The 20,558-nt window shown below is 37.4% G+C and overlaps 1 protein-coding gene across 2 annotated transcripts in view; it reads right to left on the reverse strand.

Annotated features, from left to right (window-relative positions):
- SEMA4A (semaphorin 4A) overlaps positions 1 to 20,558 on the reverse strand; it is a 1,666,552-nt gene that overhangs the window by 370,022 nt on the left and 1,275,972 nt on the right. For both annotated transcript variants that reach the window (XM_044079754.1, XM_044079755.1), the window contains 2 exons: positions 18,180 to 18,296; positions 7,556 to 7,692 (listed from right to left, as the gene is read on the reverse strand). In XM_044079754.1, the coding sequence (XP_043935689.1) occupies positions 7,556 to 7,692; positions 18,180 to 18,296 (254 nt within the window). The remainder of the gene's footprint in view (positions 1 to 7,555; positions 7,693 to 18,179; positions 18,297 to 20,558) is intronic.

A 20,558-nucleotide genomic window follows, 5' to 3' on the forward strand; every position in this document is an offset into this window, starting at 1 on the left:
AAATATGTCTCAGCTACCTTCCTAGATTTATCCAAGGCATTCGACACAGTCTTGTCTCTCTGACCTCACCCTTAACAACCCCACCCTTCTCTGGTTTAAAAGTTATTTAGATAACCGCCAGAAATCTTTCAAATGGCATAACTCTCTATGCCCCCCACTCCCAACCTCCTTAGGCATGCCACAAGGATCAGTCCTAGGACCACTTCTTTTTAATATCTTCACACACCAACTCCACTCTGCTACCTCTAAAGCCAACATAGTCCAATATGCTGACAACACAACTCTCATATGCTCTGCACCCAACATCCAAATTCTCCAACAAAAAGCCCAAGAAGCCTTCTCTGAAATAGGGAACTGGCTTAACAACTCACAACTCTTACTAAATCCCAAGGAAACACAACTAATGCGATTCCACTCTACTAAAACAAGGAACCTGACCTTCTCTATACTCTCCACCAGCAAAACCCAAATCACCCATTACTGAGGCTAAACACCTAGGAGTTACCACTGACCAGCAACTCAAATTCACACAGCATGTATCAACAATCATCACTAAAGTCCACAAAAACCTAGGTTCCCTCTATCACTGTAAAAGTTATCTAACCACCGAATCTCGAATTGCAATAGCCAGGACCCACCTCATATCTACTCTACTTTATGCATCCCCATTTCTAACTAATCTGTTACAAAACTGACCTTAATAAACTTTCCATCTGTTACAAAAAAAAAAATTCTAGATTTGCTACCAATGCCAAATCGCAATCCCATCACTGCCTTTCCCTATAAGCCTTGCAGTGGCTTGAATTTCCGAACCTATTAAGGTACCATCAACTCAGCTTAGCTCTTCTAATTCTGTACTATCCCGAGAAAAACCCTGACCTGACTGGCATGCTGAGCTTCTACAATTCAAATAGACAACTTTGGTCCTCCAACAAAGCCTTAATCTGCAAAAGCAACTCTGGGAAATCACTATTTGCCCATTATATAGCAAAAATATGGAATAACCTTTCCTTGACCTCAGACTACAAAACTCCACACCCTCCTTCAAAAGTCTACTTAAAACATACCTCTTCACCAACCATATCTATGCAACTGTAATTGACCCCCTGAAGCTTCATCCACTCACTATTTCTATACCCTATCTGTCCTGGACAACGCAAACAACACCATCTAACTATACTTATCCATGTGTGAGCAATAACCTATATATTGTATATATATATATATATATATATATATATATATATATATATATATACACACACACACACACACATAATCCTGAAATTCATAATCCGGAAGCTCAAAATCCTGAAAATTCAAAATCCTGAAAACTCAAAAACCTGAATCCCAAAATAATGAAAATATACAGAACACAAAGAATGACAATATTCCTTTACAAGGAATCACAGAAACATACAAGAGAAAGGATAGCACTTTTCACCAATTATAGGCAGGGGGGCAAGCCCCCCTGCACCCCCACCCCCCTGCTAATTAAATATATCAACTCCAAGATTGCACTTCACAGAAAAAAATGGCAAACATACCATCACATGTTTCATGACTGCCTGCTGTAACCTTAGTAATGTTCCCTTTTAACTTGCTATACTACAACATGACTCATGATATTGTAGTGAAGTGCAATCTTGGAGTTGATATATTTAAGTATCAGGGGGTGTGGAAGTTGCATCCCCCACATGGGGGTGCAGGGGGCTTGCCCTCCTGCTTATATTGGGTAGAATGTCATATGGTTTGTGTTGTCTATGGTCAGTATATGTATCCTGTGTGTTTTCATTATTTTGGGATTTAGGATTTTGAGTTTTCAGGATTTTGAGATTCCGGATTATGAAGTTCAGGACTGTGATATTTCAGGATTCTGAAGTGAAAAAAAAAAAAAAAAAAAAAAAAAAAATATATATATATATATATATATATATATATATATATATATATATATATATATATATATATATATATATATATGCATGTGTGTGCATGTAAATACGTGTATATGCTCTTACATGTATATTTGCTTGAATGTATATATATATATATATATATATATATATATATATATATATATATATATATATATATATATAAACTTAAACATTTATATACTCTTAATTCAGTTGTGAAATATCTTGCAGTGCTCTACCAGGTTCTTATCTACTCTCATTGTATATTTTGTACACTTTTATTTTCAACCAAAAAGGAGAATATTCTCTTATTGTATACTAATGGCTGTAAAATATACAATCTGTATGCTACTACTCTGTAATGTCTCTTTTGTAAATGTTTCTTCTCTTTGTAAACTTATGGAGGATTTCTCCCCAGGACTCCGCTGAAAACAGACATTTGTTGTCCAGATGGATTATCCTGGTAAACAAATATTAAATAAATAAATAAAAATACTTCAGTGAAATGAGATTCGGTGAAATGAGTTTTCAGTAATTTGAGCTTTCAGTGATTTGGTCGGGGTGAATTGAAATTCAGTGAAATGAGCTTTCAGTGAAACAAAGTAGACCAATACATATATATATATATATATATATATATATATATATATATATATATATATATATATATATATATATATATATATATATATATGTATATATATATATATATATATATATATATATATATACATATATATATATATATGGGTCTACATGACAATGTCGACAGCTTAGAACGCCGACAATGAGAACACCGACGCCAGAAGATCGACAAGTGAGAAGACCGACGGATGAAAACACCGACACTGAGAACACTGACATGGGAAAAGGCTGTGTAAGTAGTGACGGACGGGTAAGTGATATTGACGGTCTGTAGGGGTGGGTTAAGTGAGTTAGGGTAGTAATAGTCTTAAGTGAGTTAGGTTAGGTAAGTGTGTGGTAGTGATAGTGTTTGGGTTAGGGGTGGGTTAAGTGAGTTAGGGTTAGGGCGCGGGTTAGGTAAGTGTGCCGTAGTAATAGTCTTTGGGTTAGGGGTGGGTTAAGTGAGTTAGGGTTAGGGCGCGGGTTAGGTGAGTGTGCGATAGTGACGGACCTTAGGGTTAGGGTTTGGGTTAAGGTTGTAGATAGTTGTGCATGTGAGGTTTAGTGTGGGTTTGTAAGGATTTTGGTTTGCTTGTGTTGTGTGTGTGCTTTTTAGACAGGGGATTTGTTTTGTTTGTTGATTGTCGGTATTATGGTGTGTTGGGCATGTGAGGTTTCGTGTTTGTGAACTGTCGGTTATGTGGTGTCGGTGATTTCGTTGTCGGTGTTGTGATGTGTCGGTGTTGTCAGGTAGACCCATATATATATATATATATATATATATATATATATATAAATTTGTATATACATAAATATATATATATATATATATATATATATATATATATATATATATATATATATATATATATATATATATATATATATATATATATATATAGGACCTATTACAAGTGCTTGAGTCTGAGACACTCAAAGTCTACGTTTTTTGTAGGGAGACAAGCCTCCCTGCACTCACCAAGAGGTGGGCTTTGTCCCCTCCTCACACCCCCTTTCTTATACATATATATATATATATATATATATATATATATATATATATATATATATATATATATATATATATATATATATATATATATATATATATACCAATTCCAAAGTCACACAGCTATGAAGAAAATAAAAAATAACACAACAAGTGAACCAGTGTTGGTACAAAAACACACTCATCAACAGATTATGGGTATAACATAGTGATAGCCATTGCCAATTCACACATACTCTTGTAGACTCACTTCCCTAATAAATCCTGTGATTAAAAATGGTATTATGACATACTGGCTGTAGACTTCTATAGATTCCTTTTGACTGTTTGGCTAAATGAGTTTTCAGTCAATTGTTTTCAACAGTTTGCCATTCAGTGAAATTATACATATACAATATCATGCTAATTATTTAGAATTATTGTCTATGAAATGTTAATATACAGTATAGGTACTGTAGCATAATTTACCTGAGTCTTTGCCAAAATAAAATTGAACGATGTAAATGAAGGCTGTTGCTTTAAGAAAATGGTGAGGTCAGCATAGCTGCATAGTCCTATTAGCCAGTAAGCTAAATCAATTAATAACACCTGATTTAAGATGTATAAATGTCTTTCGGCTTTTCCCGGTTAGGGGTCACCGCAGAGGAACTCTGGTCCGCTAATGACTGGCAGTGAATTTTTACTGTGTTGAGTTGCCAGCCTGGCACCCAACCTTCAAAGAAGGCACACCCACATGCTCGCACCTACCTGCATGCCTTTAAATTCACTCGACTGTGGGGAGGACATGCAGACTCTGCACAGAAGGCGCACCAGCCGAGAATCAAACTGGAGAGCATCTTGCTGTGAGGCAACAATGCTAACCACTGCACCACCATAGCCTCTACCTGATTTTAGATGTATAAAAACAGGAATTCCGACACTACAGTCAGAGAAGTTGACCTGTTATGAAGGGGGTATGTTTGCCTGAAATAAGGATTTTGGGGGGAAGCAGCAGTTGGAATGCTCATGGAGTATTCTTGGAAAGATATGGATATTTTCCTGAAAAGGGAATGGTCCAGAGCCCAAGGAGAAGAGATTCAGCCTGAGAATATTTGTATGCTGTGGATATAATTTTGGCATTGTGATGAATCAGTAGACGATTAAGAGACTTCTGTCTGAATGACTGTTCGTCTGATGAGAAGCCTTAAACTCTGACACAAAAGGCAGTGTGAAACAGACAAGCAGTCTGTATGCCTTTCAGCTTCATTTTTGGAAAATTAGTTTGTTATAAAAGCTATTGCTAAAACTTCAGCTAGCTGTGTTAGAAAACTTCTGTACTTCTGCCATTAAGTTTGGATAGGTAATAAAACTGCATATGTTTATGGAAGCCTGGACTTCAAAGTATTGCAGTGCTGCATCGTATATGAATTAGTTACTCTAGATTATGGCAGCCAGAATGGGTGTGATATTCTGCTGAAGCAGCAATGCCATATGGCAGTAGGAGTCTGCATGCTAAGGCAGCACTACAGCATGCTGGTGTTATAAGCTACTATCCAGGCTGTATTTACATTATGGCACCACCTACTTGTGGATGCTCATGTCAGCAGACAAACAGGATAGACCACCTCCCCTCCTGGGATGTCAGGCGATGGCCCTCGCAGGCACCATGTCCTCACCTATGTACCCCAGCAGTAGGACCTCCTATGCTGCTGCCAAAAGCTCAATCAGTTGCTACAGCTTTATTAGGTTTCACCATGTAGTATGGTGCCCACCCACTGGTGGTTGATATGGACAATCGAGATGTGACTCCTCAAATGTCTCATGTAGCAGACTACACTATTTATAACCCCCACATGCATACATGTGTGTGTGTGTGTGTGTGTGTGTGTGTGTGTGTGTGTGTGTGTGTGTGTGTGTGTATAAATAGCCATGTGCTTGCATGGCTTTAAGAGGTTGATGGCTATTGGATAGCTGTATAATGTCTCATGCATCTGCCAATATTTTCTCTTCCTTTGGTACACAGAGCACCATCATTAGCCTGTAATCACCACTGTTGCACCTCATCATCATCATCATTATGATCATGATCGGCAATCAGCTTTTATCCATTTTTACATTGCATTATGGTGTTGTGTCAATTGTTGCCTCTTCTCTAGATTCAGATCCATGTACCATCTTCAACATTATCCCCAACTATGGCAGGTCTTCTCTTATACAATCCATCCCTTCATCTCTTGGCTGGATGTCCCCAGGTCCTCTTGCCTTCTTCCTGCTCTCCCAAATCTGATTTACCTATTTTTTTCTGTTTCCTATTACAGGTGACATGTGACACCATCGTGCATATATTGTCATTTTGTGGTTCACTTGTAATGAGATAGAGTGGTGACATGTACTGTTCATGAATATTTAAAGAACAAGCTTGCACACCAAAGCACTGTTCATTAATCCCATACTAATGAATGTGGTATACTGTATTGAGTGTATTGCCACTCCATACCTTTGCACAAGGCACTGTTCATGAATCCCATACTAATGTCTGTGGTACATTGTGATAAGTATATTTCCACTGCGTGCCTTTACACACCACAGTACTGTTCATGAATCTCATACTAATGTCTGTAGTATATTGTGTTGAGTGTATTGCCATGTTGTACCTTTGCAAACCACAGCATTGTTCATGAATCCCACACTGACGTCTGTGCTATATTGTGATGAGTGTATTGCCACTTCATATCTTTGCACACCACAGCACTGTTCATGACCCCCATACTAATGTCTATGACATACTGTGTAGTTTGTCTGGATGCACTGTTACTTTTGACACCATGGCAGTGTTCATGAATTCCACACAGATCTGTACGGCATAGTATGTTCTGTGTTTTGCCAAAGTACGTGCCACTCTGTACTGTGTTTATGAATCCCAAGGACTGTAAATACAAATGTGCAGATGTGTGGGCTAAATCTCGTAAATAAGAGGGGGATCACATAAAATTCAAGTGATATGAAATGATGGGAATGTGGAATATGTACCGATCATGCTTTGTCACCTAGTGCGACCACTTGGCTAGTGGCCTGATGCTGTATAGGAAACCCTGCAAAGGATGGAATATTTCAGTCATGGAGAGTTTTTATTCCTCTATCAGTAACACAACTATTACAAGAGAACAAAACATTTATTTTTACAATAAGATTTAATGCATTTATGCAAAGTTACTAGAATGAGAAAAATGAATGAAAATAGAACTCTGATTACGAGTAAGTTGACACAATAAACATTCTGCTCGGGTTAGCTGTATTAACTGTATTCCCGTATCCCTGTTTGTGCTTTGTGCGTACATGTGTGTGTGCATGGGGGGGTGTCCAGTGCAATGGTGGGAGTAAAAATAGAATATTGAGATGGGTGTTTGTTTAAAAGTCACTAAGGCACATTCTGCATTTGTCCAGCTCTGCATGTCTGTGCTAGACAATTTAACAGGTTTTGTTTTCCAGTAACTATCCTTTGCATTTTAAGGATTATGTAATTTACCAGTATTTAAAGTGCCTCAGCATAATGCATATCGAGCAGCTAAGGTTAGAATAAATCTCCAAAGAGGTAATATCTGACCTCGGAGTTTTGACGAGAAGAGTAATGACTCATTTATCGAGACCCTTTAGGGCAATGCTTCTTATGTTTCCTACATGCTGTGATACAGAGACTGGGAAAGGATACCTCAGTCACAGTACATACAAAGAGTTTTGATAAAAATGATATTTAGATTCACTAACTCATGGACTATTAGTGAATGATGTTTCACAAAGCCTCAAAAATACTTTTAAAGGATCATATGCATGCCAAAGTTATCTGAGTCTTTACTTCTAAGAAACCATTTCATCTGTACATTTGCAAGAATCTGTGAGGTGAACGTTTTGCAGTAAATCAAATAATTTTTTTTATACTTTTGGATGACATTGTAAATGACACATTTGTCTCTCAGAGACTATTCTCTCATTTTCACTTAAAAAATTAAATAATGTGCCTCCTTACCGTACAAACACGAGCAATCCTAGGGACTTTGAAATTTTCCGTGAAGTCATACTCCAGTGCTGTTTCCGTAAAGAAAAAATAAACCTTATCACCTTCTGTACTGCTAGGGACAAAATCTGAACCCACAAAAACTGGATCTGTAAGAAAAAAATGAAGCAAACGTAGCTCAGCACACTTTGGATTGTAATGAACAGTTTTGTTGCCCAAAAGCACAATGTTTTTTTTGGATTTTCCTAAGCTGCTTTTTTAAGCAATAATCAATGTTGTAGCATTCATTCTTGTTTGCTGGTGACACTAGAACTCATATTTGTAAAGCTGTTATGCATAAACTATAATGATTTTATTTTTTAACTAAATACTATTGTTAAATGTAGGAAAATATAAATTGTTTTAAATCAGCTGTGCAATACAACTCTGATTTGCTTGTAGGCATTTTAACAGTACAGGGTGCTGTGACAACTGACCTGGAATGACAGTGATTATGTAGTATTTGCTAAAAAAACAGAGAATGTGATTCTCATATTGCAGTGAAAAGGGAATAAGAAATTTAATCCGATATAAAATTTATAACATTACCAACACTGAACACTAATTTAATATCTGTACTCTTCTCATCACTTCTCTTTAGTTAAATGACTAAATTCACCAAACTGAGAGAACATATCAAAAGTTAAAACAGGAAGAACCTCTATCCTGTTTTCAAAGTTAAGTGTAATAGTGGATTTTATGTAGTGTTCCTTTGTTTAATTGCTTTTATTTTTTTGTTTAGCTTGTTTTTGTCATAATATAATACGTATATACAATAACATAATATAGTTATTTTTCTTAATTTTTATGAGATTTGTTATTTTTCTTATCTTGCTTGCTTAATTTCTATTATGTTACACTATATTTTCATAGGTTCAGAGGATTGTGCCAGACGGGGTGGCCATGGTGGTGTGACGGTTAGCGTTGCCGCCTCACAGCAAGAGGTTGTCCAGTTCGATACTCGGCTGGGTGCCTTCTGCATGGAGTCTGCATGTCCTCCCTGTCATCACGTGGGTTTCCTCCAGGTGCACCGGTTTCCTCTCACATCCCAAAGACATGCTGTAGGTGGATTGGACACTCTAAATTGTCCCTAGGTGTAAGTGTGTGCATTTGTGTGCCTTCTGTGGAAGGTTGGGCACCGGGCTGGCAACTTGACACTGTAAAACTCCACTGCCAATCATGAGTGGACAGGTGATCCGCTGTGGCGACCCCTAACCGGGAAAAAGCTGAAAGAAGAAGAAGAAGAGAGTTGTGCCAGACAGGAGCTCTGAATGACCATGCAGACCCTAATTGTTTGCCCTAAGGAGTATTGCCTTTAGAGTCACCTCATTTCTTGATAATGGCCACACTGTTAATCATGGGAGAAAATTTCTGTGAACTCATCCAATCACCAAGGCTTAATCTGAAAATGGTAGTGTTACACTATTTAATATGTAATGGTACACGTAGGTAATCCTTTGTGTAATGAAGCTATCCTAACCAGATGTCTTGTTCATGTTATGCTGCATGTTGAGAACACTGGATTAATGTACTTAACATTACCAGTGTTTCTAGAGTGGTATACGCCAAGTAAGATAGGATATTTCATAACCCAGAAGGATAAACAGAGATTTCCTGCAGGTGTCAGTACTAGATGGAAAAAAGACAGGAACCTGTTCCAGGCAGAAACAAGTGAGAAGATTTTAGTATATGTGGGTATCTAAGGCAATCATCTCATGTGTTTCTATTGGTCAGAAAAGACTGAGGTCATTCAAGTTGTGTTACATTTTTTTCCAAAGATACATACAAAAAATGTGATATATTCGATGATTGGCCTAATAAAGAAAGACTACAGTGGACTATGACAGATCTGTGTTGAATAGTTAACTTACTTAAATGAAGAGTTCCACATAATTGAAATAGGAAAACTGAACCTGCACAACCTCGAATAGCCAAAAGATCAAACACCCAAAACATGGACAACACATTTTTTTGCAGGGGGGGAAGCCCTCCTGCATCCCCACTCCCTATACATTGTATATATTAACTCCAAGATTGGTCTACAGCTGAAAAAGGGCAAAACCCTAATCTCTGTTCTACTACAATCTCCAGCAAACACCTACTGCCTCCTTTCAATGCTATGGGCATTCAGTGTTTGTCCAGAAAATGTTGTGCCTGTGAGTTAGAGGCAGTGTATATTTCCTAGTCTCCCATGAATAGGGTATTTGGTTGGCTTTTGAGTGCATTTAGTAGGTCTAGGTAAGAGCTGTGAACTTCATAGGTCACAGAGAGTAACTTTTATCTGGCCAGGACATGGTAACGAACCTTGTCTATGGATACTCAGATAGATGTAGCTGAACTGCAGGGCATCATCCTGTTTAACCAACCTGGAGCTGTATTTGTTGTTAATGTAGATCAACACACCTCTCCCTTTTGCCCCTGTTTGTGCTGCTTTTCGTCTAAATGTGTGGAAGGCACTGTAACCTGCCACTGCTGGAGCACTTTCTGCTACTTTAAACCAAGTTGTGGTCACAACATAGATGTCTCCATTCTTTAGAGTGAGGAGAGCTTGTAGGGTATCCTAGCATTGAGCAATAACACCTTAAGGTTGCTTTGAGGTCATTTTCTTTGCTATGTTGGTAGTTTTGTCATTTTAACATTGTCTAAAAAGTCTCAAAGGTGGATACAGTTTTAGCTAATCTCCAAAAGCCCAGGGGGAACAGGTGCAGACCATCCTTGTCAAAGGAATGTGGTCTGTTAACCATGTCCTTCTATGCTGATACCCCTGGAGTGGCACCGAAACCTAAGACAGTTATTAAAATCAATCATTTTGTGTTCATACTGTAGCATTGATGAAGGTAGAATTCTGCTCAATGCATGGCACATACCCGTCAGTGAGACATATTCAGAGAGATCCATAATATCTCTTTTCATATAGTTCTCTGAGGTATGTCTTAGGTCATTTACACCAACATGGAATATGATAGAATCATATTGGTACCTTTGGTGCAGTAACTTGAGAGCATGCGTGATTTTGAGGTTTCTTGCTCCAGATAGGTAACTAACCTTTATCTTCTCCTTGTCCAGCCTGATGTGAGGGGCATCTGTGTGTCACACAATAGAAAGTAGTAGGTAAAGTCTTTGCTTGCCTTATGGGCTTTGTTCTTGGGGGATCATTGGGTGTAGGTTTATGTGTGGCATGTGTGCTTTAGTGACTGCTGAGGATAAGTGTTGCTGTTTGATGGCTGAGGTTATGGAGAGTTTTTTTATGTGCCTCAGCATAAGAAGGTCTATGTGTGTGGATGTAATGTGTGTGTTCTTGATAACCTTGTTTGTAAGCAAGATTTTTGACTCCAAGGAAGTTATGCAGGTACATCTCTTGCATACTGTGTTAGTTTCTTTAAGGATTAAAAGGTTGTCTGAGTCCATAAGGCAATTGCTACATTGCCTCTGGATGCCCATATTAACCAAGATATCCACAGAGGCATTAGGAAATTGAATATCCGTGTTGTCAGGACTTGAATTAGGCTTAGGCTATTATGGTTTAGTGACTTGGTTTTACAGGGGTCATCTGAGTGGTGCTTAGGTTTAAGGCTAGATGTTAGATAGTGCTCTAATATGATATTAGTACTGTTTGATGTGCTAACTAGCTACCCTAAACTTAGCTCCATGCAAAGCCTTTATGTGTTACAAGTTAAAGTCCTAAATACTAGCTTTATAGGTCTGCTGCTATACAGGGTACTGCTAACTGCCACTGCGAGGCGAACAGTGCCTAATTTATAACAGACAGAAAAAAGGTGAAAGCTAGCTACCGTGCCTTCTGGCCAGTAAACAAGTACTCTTTGAGCTTCCCAGAGTGCTTCCTAACTCAGAGAGACCAACTAAACACCTTCTGCCACAAGATGGATGATCCTGGAACATCTTAATGTAAAAAATACAACAAAGGAAGCTCTCAGTTGCAGATTAACAACAAACAACTAAGTCTGTAAAAACCCCTCTAGCTGATGAATCTATCTTACTTTAACCTCCCTGTCTGCCTCCCAGCTTAGACTGACCAGACTATTTTACTACTGCCAGTAGAATAGCAGTCCCAGTCTTCTTAATGTAAAACACACTTTGATTAGTCAAAAGTAAAATGTATCAATTAGTTACAACAAGTAATTGTCAGTTTAAGCCCCCTTGTGTATTTCCCAACTTGTATAGACCAGGCTACTTTTCTGCTGCTACTGGAATTGCAAGCACAGTCTTCTTAATGTAAAAACACAGTTTAGCCAAAAATGAAAAGGTATTAGAAACAAATCAAATAACTACCTACAACAAGTAATTCTCACTTTAAGCCGGCCTATATGTTTTCCAAATTGAACAGAACAGGCTATCTTTCTTCTGATACTAGAACTGCAGTTCCAGTCTTCTTAATGTAAAAGCACACTTTAATTAGCCACAAGTAAAAAAGGTACCAGAAACAAATTTAACAACTACCTACAAGTAATTACAAGGTAGTTCAAAGGCAGACAAGCTAGCAATGAGAAACTCACACACTTTAAGACAATTTCAAAGTGCACCAACAGTCTAAGGAAGGGCCTTCTCAGTTTCTTCTAACAATAACCAGTAAAATGAGCACAGGAGATGAGACTGGGAGGTGCTTCCAAGGCCAGATATCCAGTAGGGGCAGGCAGCTCAAAAGCCTCCCTTCATAGCTGTTCTTTTAATTTCCTTTAATCCAGGGCCAAAAAGAGATGCCTAGAAAACAATCCATGTTGTTGTTTAATTAATAATTTATTCTGCCATCCCACTTTTATGGCATTAGCACTGTCAATACCCATAAACATGAAAGTAATACTCACATGATTTAAGTTGCATTTATATAGTGCATTAGATTCCTTTCTACATCTAACGTCACTAAAATGTTCTGATATTCTAGATCTGAATATTCTCCTGTTATTTTTTTCCACCATAAAAAGCAGACAAGAGGCATATATCAAGAATAACAGCCCCCTCCCACTTATATATGTTATAGAAAAATCTATAGTAAACAATGCTGTCATATTTACAATGATAAACTTCTTATTCTTCATATATACTTCAAAATGATCAGTTGATACAAAAAGTACATCCACTACTAATCTTCCCACCCAATCCTTTTGCTCAATCTAAATTAACAAAGTGTTTTTAATGTGTAAGTACTGTGATAAAGTGTTTGCACTTTTATAAACAAATCTATATTTTTGGGTACAATTCCCCATGATAAGTTGTCTGTTAATAATAGAATGCAATATTTGTAAATGATTACTTGCACTTTTTTAATATTGCTTCCATATGGAGTAACCAATGCTAATTTGTAAAGCTCATCAGAGGTTTTCTGTTGTTTGTATTGTGTAAATTAATTCCTTTCTATAGAACATACCTTCTGATATAGCTGATCAAGGACTGTATTCCTTATATAGAAAGCACTGTTTTACATCCAAAGAACATTTGTGAAATTGTTCCTCCTGAGAACAAATTCTTTTAATCCTGAGAAAGTGAAAGAACGGGATGTTACAGTTAATATGATGTGGAAGATAGCTGATTACTTGTAGGAGGGGATTTTTATTAAATCATTTTCTGTATAGTTTAATTTCAAGAATAAAATCTGCTTTTTTAATGAAACATGAAAAAAAGTCCTTCTGTTTGTATTACTACTATAAATGCAATACCCCATTTTTTTTCAAGGCGGTATTATACAAATACCGTAAGTTTGATTAAATCAGACTTCTACATCAATCACAGAAGGAAAAATAAGATTATATTCGATATCATAAATTGAATTTCCTCAATGTCACTTATAAAAATGTCTCTATATGTGTGGGCAAAAGGTGCCCCCATAGCAGTACCATTCACTTGTAAAAGCATTGTTTTTTGTAGAATACATTTTTAGTCAACCCATTCTCAGTTAGTTCTATTAAAATGGTGTTAAAACTAGGTTCATAAAGATTAGCCTTGTTAAACCAAACTTCCAAAGCTTCAAGACCTCCCCATTGTGATCTGGAAGTAGATAATAACCTCAAATCTGAAGTACACGTGTACCAGTAGTTATCAAAGTGTATTTCTTATATCACACTAAGAAATTATGTAGAATCTTGTATCTTGTCTTTCACAATTGGTAACAAAGCTTTCAAATAATAGGCAAGGAAAGCTGATAGGGGTTCATTTAGAGAACCTCTACCCAAGACTATGAGCCATCAGGGGGGAGTCTCATGATTTTTAGGATTTTTTGGAAACAACTAGGACTATAGCCATGCTTCATTAACCGTTAATTTCCTTAAAATTTTAGACTCAATGATGCCTTCTTCTAAGGCACATTTCAAAAGTGCATCAATTTCCTCACTGAATTTGTTTGAAGAATCAGACATCATTTTTTGATAATTTTACTATCAAGAGCTGTCTTCAAGCCACTTCCTTTATTTGTTATTGTCTAATAAGACGATACCTCATATTTTATCAGCCTCAGCTATTACAAATGAACATTTTCTAAGTACTTTAAACGTAATCTTTCACCTTTCATAAGATTATCCTTTCCCTTCTTAAAAAAACATAGTAGGTTGGAAATGTAAATCTTTAAGAATTGCTTTTTTCATAGATATAAACAATTCTATGTTATATCAATATATGTCAATATCGCAATGTGGATATTCTACAAAATGGCCTTACAGAAACAGATGCTTGGTGCCAGAGCCATGGGGTCAAGCTTAATGTCAAGAAATGTATAGTTATCCCCTTTGGGAAAAAAAACATGTACCCATGAATTACCACATAGGTGGCAGTACACTAAACACCGAAAGTGTGATAAGAGACTTAGGGACACAGGTGGACAGTGGTCTCAGCTTTGATAACCTCATCGCTACAACAGTCAGGAAATCCTAAGGGCTTTTCATTCAGAAAAAAGGAGGTCATTGTTCCACTGTACTCATCCCTTATTAGACCCATTATAGAGTACAATGCCCCGTTTAGTATGTACCTCATAAAACATCTGCAACAGCTGGAAAGGCCGCAGAAATACTAAAAGAATCACAGGCCTAATGCAGATGCCCTATGCTGACCTCTAAAAAATCTCCAGCTATATTCTGTGGCATATTGTCTACTCAGAGACAATCTTTGCTTAACATACAAGGCCATGTCAAACCCTGAGCTGTTGGACATGCTCCACTTAAAGAAATCCCAGTCCCTCAGAGCCACACGCTCCAGGGATCTAAACCTTGTCATCACAATGAACAAATCATGCTGGAGGGATAGTTCCTGACCCAGAGACTCCTCGTACTCTGGAATATACTGCTCATACATGTCAAGCAGAGTGCCTCCTTGGCCCTTTTCAAAAGGAACCTTGACGACTGGATGGGAGATAGGAAATTCACCCTGGGGATCACGGCAGTCACCCTGCTAGACAGGGGTCCAGGGAAGTAAATATTGTGGGAAGAAATATCCAGGGAATTGCTATGGCTAGGCTTATATAGGATTGTTATCTGATGAAGTCTTGTTATTAGACGAAAGTGCTCATTTTGTGTACTTGTGTTGGTTTATAGTAAAAGTTTATTATTGCCTCAAATGGTGGCCTGGATCCTTTTATATTTTTTGACTTTTAGGCTTATATAGGCCCTAGGGCCAATAGCCTAGTACCAACCTATGAACCTATGAACCTATTTACTAGAGTAACAGACTTGATTTTTGAAAATGAAAGTTATTGGATTTATTTTTTCTTTTTAAGACTGTAAATTATTTTGTTGCATAAAAACAGCTCGGCATTGCTTTTTTCAAAATTCCTTTGCATCAATACATGCAGAAATTATGAGGTAATACTTGAAGGAATGAAATTTAATTTTTTATCAAGCAAACTGGTTTGGTCAGTGGTAGGAGGAAATGTTGAAACATTATGCAATAAATCATTGTTCAAGATTAATTTTGTAGAGTCATTATGTTCTTAAGCAATTGGGCAACCTTTGCCCCTTTTTTTCTGCAACCACTGCAAAACTTTCTAAAGTAAAGGGTGTCCATTTCTCATAACATCAGTCTTTTTAAATGAAGGTGATGTAGGTCTGTCTTCAGTGTCATTGGCTATCAAGGTGTTTCCTGTATAACTGATATCTGAATTAGCACTTGAATGTAAAATTGATCATGAACCCAGTCTTTTGCATTTACAGTAAGGATGCTTCTTGGTTTCCTATTTATTTTCATCAACAAATTGAAAAGATTTTTTTTTATTTTATTCAAACATCTCCAATTTCTGTTTATTTAACTGGTTATCCTGCATGTCATTTTTATATTTTTAATTTTTCTTCCATGAAAATCTTGTTCCAAATGTATCACATTGGCTTGATACTCAGTAGTCTTAGGTTCAAAGGATGCATCATTTCAAAAATCTTCTGCATTACTTAAGCCAATCCCTGCTTTTTGTATGACAGGTATTAGATCACAGAAGTCAATAAGAGTTTATGCTAACAACATTGAAGATGTTTTTGTACTGTCCTCCACTGTTGTAGTAAAATATTATTGGCATCTACGGTACCACACTTTGCATAGCAGTAACCCGTAAGCCACTAGCAGTAATGCAGGCTTTGACAAAAGCTTTTAGAAATGTTCTAGGATCCTCGGCTTTAAACACTTGTGCTATATGGAAAAACTCAAACTCCAACTATTCCCTCTCATATCGCCTACTCAAGAGGTGATCTCTGCTTGACTTACAAAGCCATGTCTGACCCAGCTCTGTTAGAAATGCTACATCTAAAGAAATCCCATTCCCTCCACACCACACGCTCCAGAGACCTCAACCTCATTACCACAATCAACAGAACATGCTGGAGGGAGAGGTTCATGACCCAGAGACTGCCCATACTATGGAATAGACTTCCAACATGTGTCAAGCAGAGCACCTCACTGGCCCTTTTCAAGAGAAATCTTGATGAGTGGATGGGAAATAAAAAATTCTCCCCGGGGATCACTCCAGTCAGTGGCTCTACTCGACAGAGGTACTAGGAACTAAGGTCAAGTGGCACGATGCCAGGGCAGTCCTATGGGCTAGGCTTGTAAAGACTCCAGGACCATTAGCCTAGTACACACCTATGAACATTCTTGTGTTCTTGGATATAAAAGATAACTCATGAAAAAAGTGTTGTGTGTAATGAAGTCTTCAAAAACCAAAGAATTCTTAAGAATACAATCCACATCATCCCCATCTTTGGAAAAATCTGTTGCAAATTTTAAATACTTCATAAAGGCAGAATTCATGTAAAGCAGGATTTATATATATATATATATATATATATATATATATATATATATATATATATATATATATATATAAATAATGTAATACATGTTTCAAGTGCATTAAATTTGGAGTTTGTATATATATTAATATACGGTTTATTTATTATCAACATAGAAATTTTTTGACTGATAATGCAGTTTCAAATATGGGGTTGTTTTCCTTTATTGTAGACACATTTTTAGCCTTGAGATGTGACAAATAATCATGGATGGAAATCTAAATATTCTAAGTACACTAGATGGCATAATTGTTTTGTCATTTTTTATGCCTTATACAAATTCATCAATCTACCTTTTTAAAGCTCACTAACTTGGAACATAAATAAACTGTTTATAATCAAAATTGAAATTCCTTTGGCTTATGTTTTTGTATTACTAATAAAGAACCTTATAGTTAAACTTCGATTGGTGCTGATGAAGGTACATTAAGTATTGAAATTGGTATATGTTTTTTGTTCCTTGATTGTTGAATAAAGCAGCACTAATAAACTTGAAATTAAAGCTTTTGTTTTTAGTGATGGTGGCAGCCTTGAGGCTTGGAACATTCATTATTTGGTTGATGCATATCACTTTGTAGTTTTTTCCTTGAAATTTGGGTTGAACTTAAACTCTATCTAGACTTATTGTTAATAAAACTTCAGAATGATTGCCTTTATTATTGTAAATAACTCCAGTATTATAAAGGGACAACATTACTCAGAACTAAGATGCAACCCATTATTTTCAACACTCCACTAATTACTTGGTTTTCATTTTCCATTAATTTGAAGACCCACTACCATACCTCTTAACTTCTTAGTGTAAAATATGTGGACAAAGCTATAAATAATGGGGGGGGGGGCAAAGGCTCCAAAACAGGGATCATTTTTAAATATTGCTCCTACAGACTTAGAAAGTTGATAGAATAACAGGTTTTGTGTTAGCATGAATTTTTAAAGAATATGAAGTCTGAAACTCAAATATTTGTTATTATTTTCTGACTTCAATCTTTAATGATGTGCCAATGATTTGCCAGAAAACCACAATTGTATGAAAAATGGACAAAAATATGAGGTGAAAATCTGTACAGTTGAGAGGTATGCTCACTACTCTTACTGATACGTGGTGTAGAACTCCACACTTTATTCACTTTCATTAGCGTGCAGGACATCTGTCACGCACAGAAAGTTGTATGCAATCTTAGTGACGTAAGAAATTCTCTGTAGACGAGGCTCATATGCAGTTGTCAGGAATTAAAGTTGAAAGTGTTCTTTTTTTTCTGTCCTTTGAGTATAAAACTATTTACATATTGCCTATATCATCTAAGAGCTCACTCAATTACCTTTTAGCCAGTTGACAGAAGCTTCAGTCTTCAGCGAAGGTCTGGTGCCAAGAGAACGGGTAATAGTAGGAACTGTTCCTTGAAATGTATCCACAGTGCCAGCATAAAGCTCTCCATCTGAAAATACAAGCAGAAAAATGTCATGATTGTAAATAATTTTATAACCTGGTATTTGTGTAAGGAATGATTTATATAATGTAGTCATGTTAGTTACAAATAATAACTGAAGCTAGTAGTACTTACATTCAACTAATAAACAGAAAGGAATTAGGTTGCATACAGAGAGTACTTAAAAGCAATAATAAAAGGCAATACATTTTTCTCTATCTTGAGCAAAGATTTAGATAATGCTGTTAAAGGAAATTGTATAAAGAACAAGTGTGTTTAGGTTATGTGGCTGCCCTGAAAACATTTACACTAGGCTTGTTTCAGGAAATGTGTTTTGAATTGCAATCTAAATGTATTAGAGTGTGTATGTGTATATATATATATATATATCATCTTCTCATCTTCTTTTGGCTGTTCCCATTAGGGGTCGCCACAGCGGATCATCCATTTCCATTTCTTTCTGTCCGCTGCATCTTGCTCTGTCACACCAACCACCTGCATGTCCTCTCTCACCACATCCATAAACCTTATCTTAGGTCTTCCTCTTTTCCTGTTACCTGGTAGCTTCATCCTTAGCATCCTTCCTCAGCACATGTCCAAACCAATGTAATCTTGCCTCTCTGGCTTTGTCTCCAAACCTTCCAACCTGGGCTGACCCACTAATATACTTATTCCTACTCCTGTCCACCCTCATCACACACAGTACAAATCTTAACATCTTTAATTCTGCCACATCCAGCTCTAACTCCTGCCTTTTTGACGATGCCACTGTCTCCAACTCATATAACATAGCTGGTCTTACTACCCTCTTGTAGACCTTCCCTTTCACTCTTACTGGTACTCGTCTGTCACAAATCATTCCTGACACTCTTCTCCACCCACTCCATCCTGCCTGTACTCTCTTCTTCACCTCTCTTCCACACTCATCATTACTCTGAACTATTGATCCCAAGTATTTAAACTCATCCACCTTCGCCACCTCTACTCCTTGCATCCTCACCATTCCTCTAGCCTCCCTCTCATTCACACACATATATTCTGTCTTAGTCCTGCTGACCTTCATTCCTCTTCTCTCTAGAGCATATTTCCATCTCTCCAGGGTCTCCTCCACCTGTTCTCTACTCTCACTACAGATCACAATGTCATCTACAAACATCATAGTCCACGGGGACTCCTGTCTGATCTCGTCTATCAACCTGTTCATCACCATTGCAAATAAGAAAGGGCTCAGAGCTGATCCTTGATGTAATCCCACCTCTACCTTAAATGCATCTGTCACTCTCACCGCATACCTCACCGCTGTCACACTACCCTCGTACATTTCCTGTACCACTCTTACATACTTCTTTGACACTCCCGTCTTCCTCATGGAATACCACAACTCCTGTCTAGACACCCTGTCATATGCTTTCTCTAAGTCTACAAAAACACAATGCAACTCCTTCTGACCTTCTCTGCACTTCTCCATCAACACTCTCAGAGCAAACATTGCATCTGTAGTGCTCTTTTCCGGCATGAAACCATACCGCTGATCACTAACCATCACGTCCTTCTTAACCTAGCTTCCACTACTCTTTCCCATAACGTCATGCTGTGACTGATCAATTTAATCCCTCTGTAGTTACTACAGCTCTGCACATCACTCTTATTCTTAAAAGTCGATACCAAAACACTTTTTCACCATTCCTCAGACATCCTCTTACTTTCCAAAATTTCATTAAACAATCTGGTTAAAAATTCCACTGCCATTTCTCCTAAACACCTCCATGCTTCCACAGGTATGTCATCTGGACCAACAGCCTTTCCGTTCTTCATCCTCTTCATAGCTATCCTTACTTCCTCCTTGCTAATCCATTGCACTTCATGATTCACTATCCCCACATCATCCAACCTTCTCTCCCTCTCATTCTCTTCATTCATCAGCCCCTCAAAGTACTCTTTCCATTTGCTCAACACACTCTCCTCACTTGTAAGTACATTTCCCTCATTATTCTTTATCACTTTACCTGCTGCACATCTTTACTAGCTCGGTCCCTCTGTCTAGCCAATCAGCACTTGTCCTTTGCTCCCTCCTTTGTGTCCAACCTTTCATACAACTCTTCATATGCCTTATCCTTAGCCTTCGCCACCTCCCTCTTTGCCATGCACCTCATCTCCTTATACTCCTGTCTACTTTCTTCATCTCTCTGACAATCCCACTTTTTCTTTGCCAACCTCTTTCTCTGTATACTCTCCTGTACTTCCTCATTCCACCACCATGTCTCCTTGTCG

The sequence above is a fragment of the Protopterus annectens genome, chromosome 8.part0 (assembly GCF_019279795.1).
Source record: "Protopterus annectens isolate FY-2018-M chromosome 8.part0, PAN1.0, whole genome shotgun sequence".
In the NCBI taxonomy this organism is placed as follows: domain Eukaryota; kingdom Metazoa; phylum Chordata; order Ceratodontiformes; family Protopteridae; genus Protopterus; species Protopterus annectens.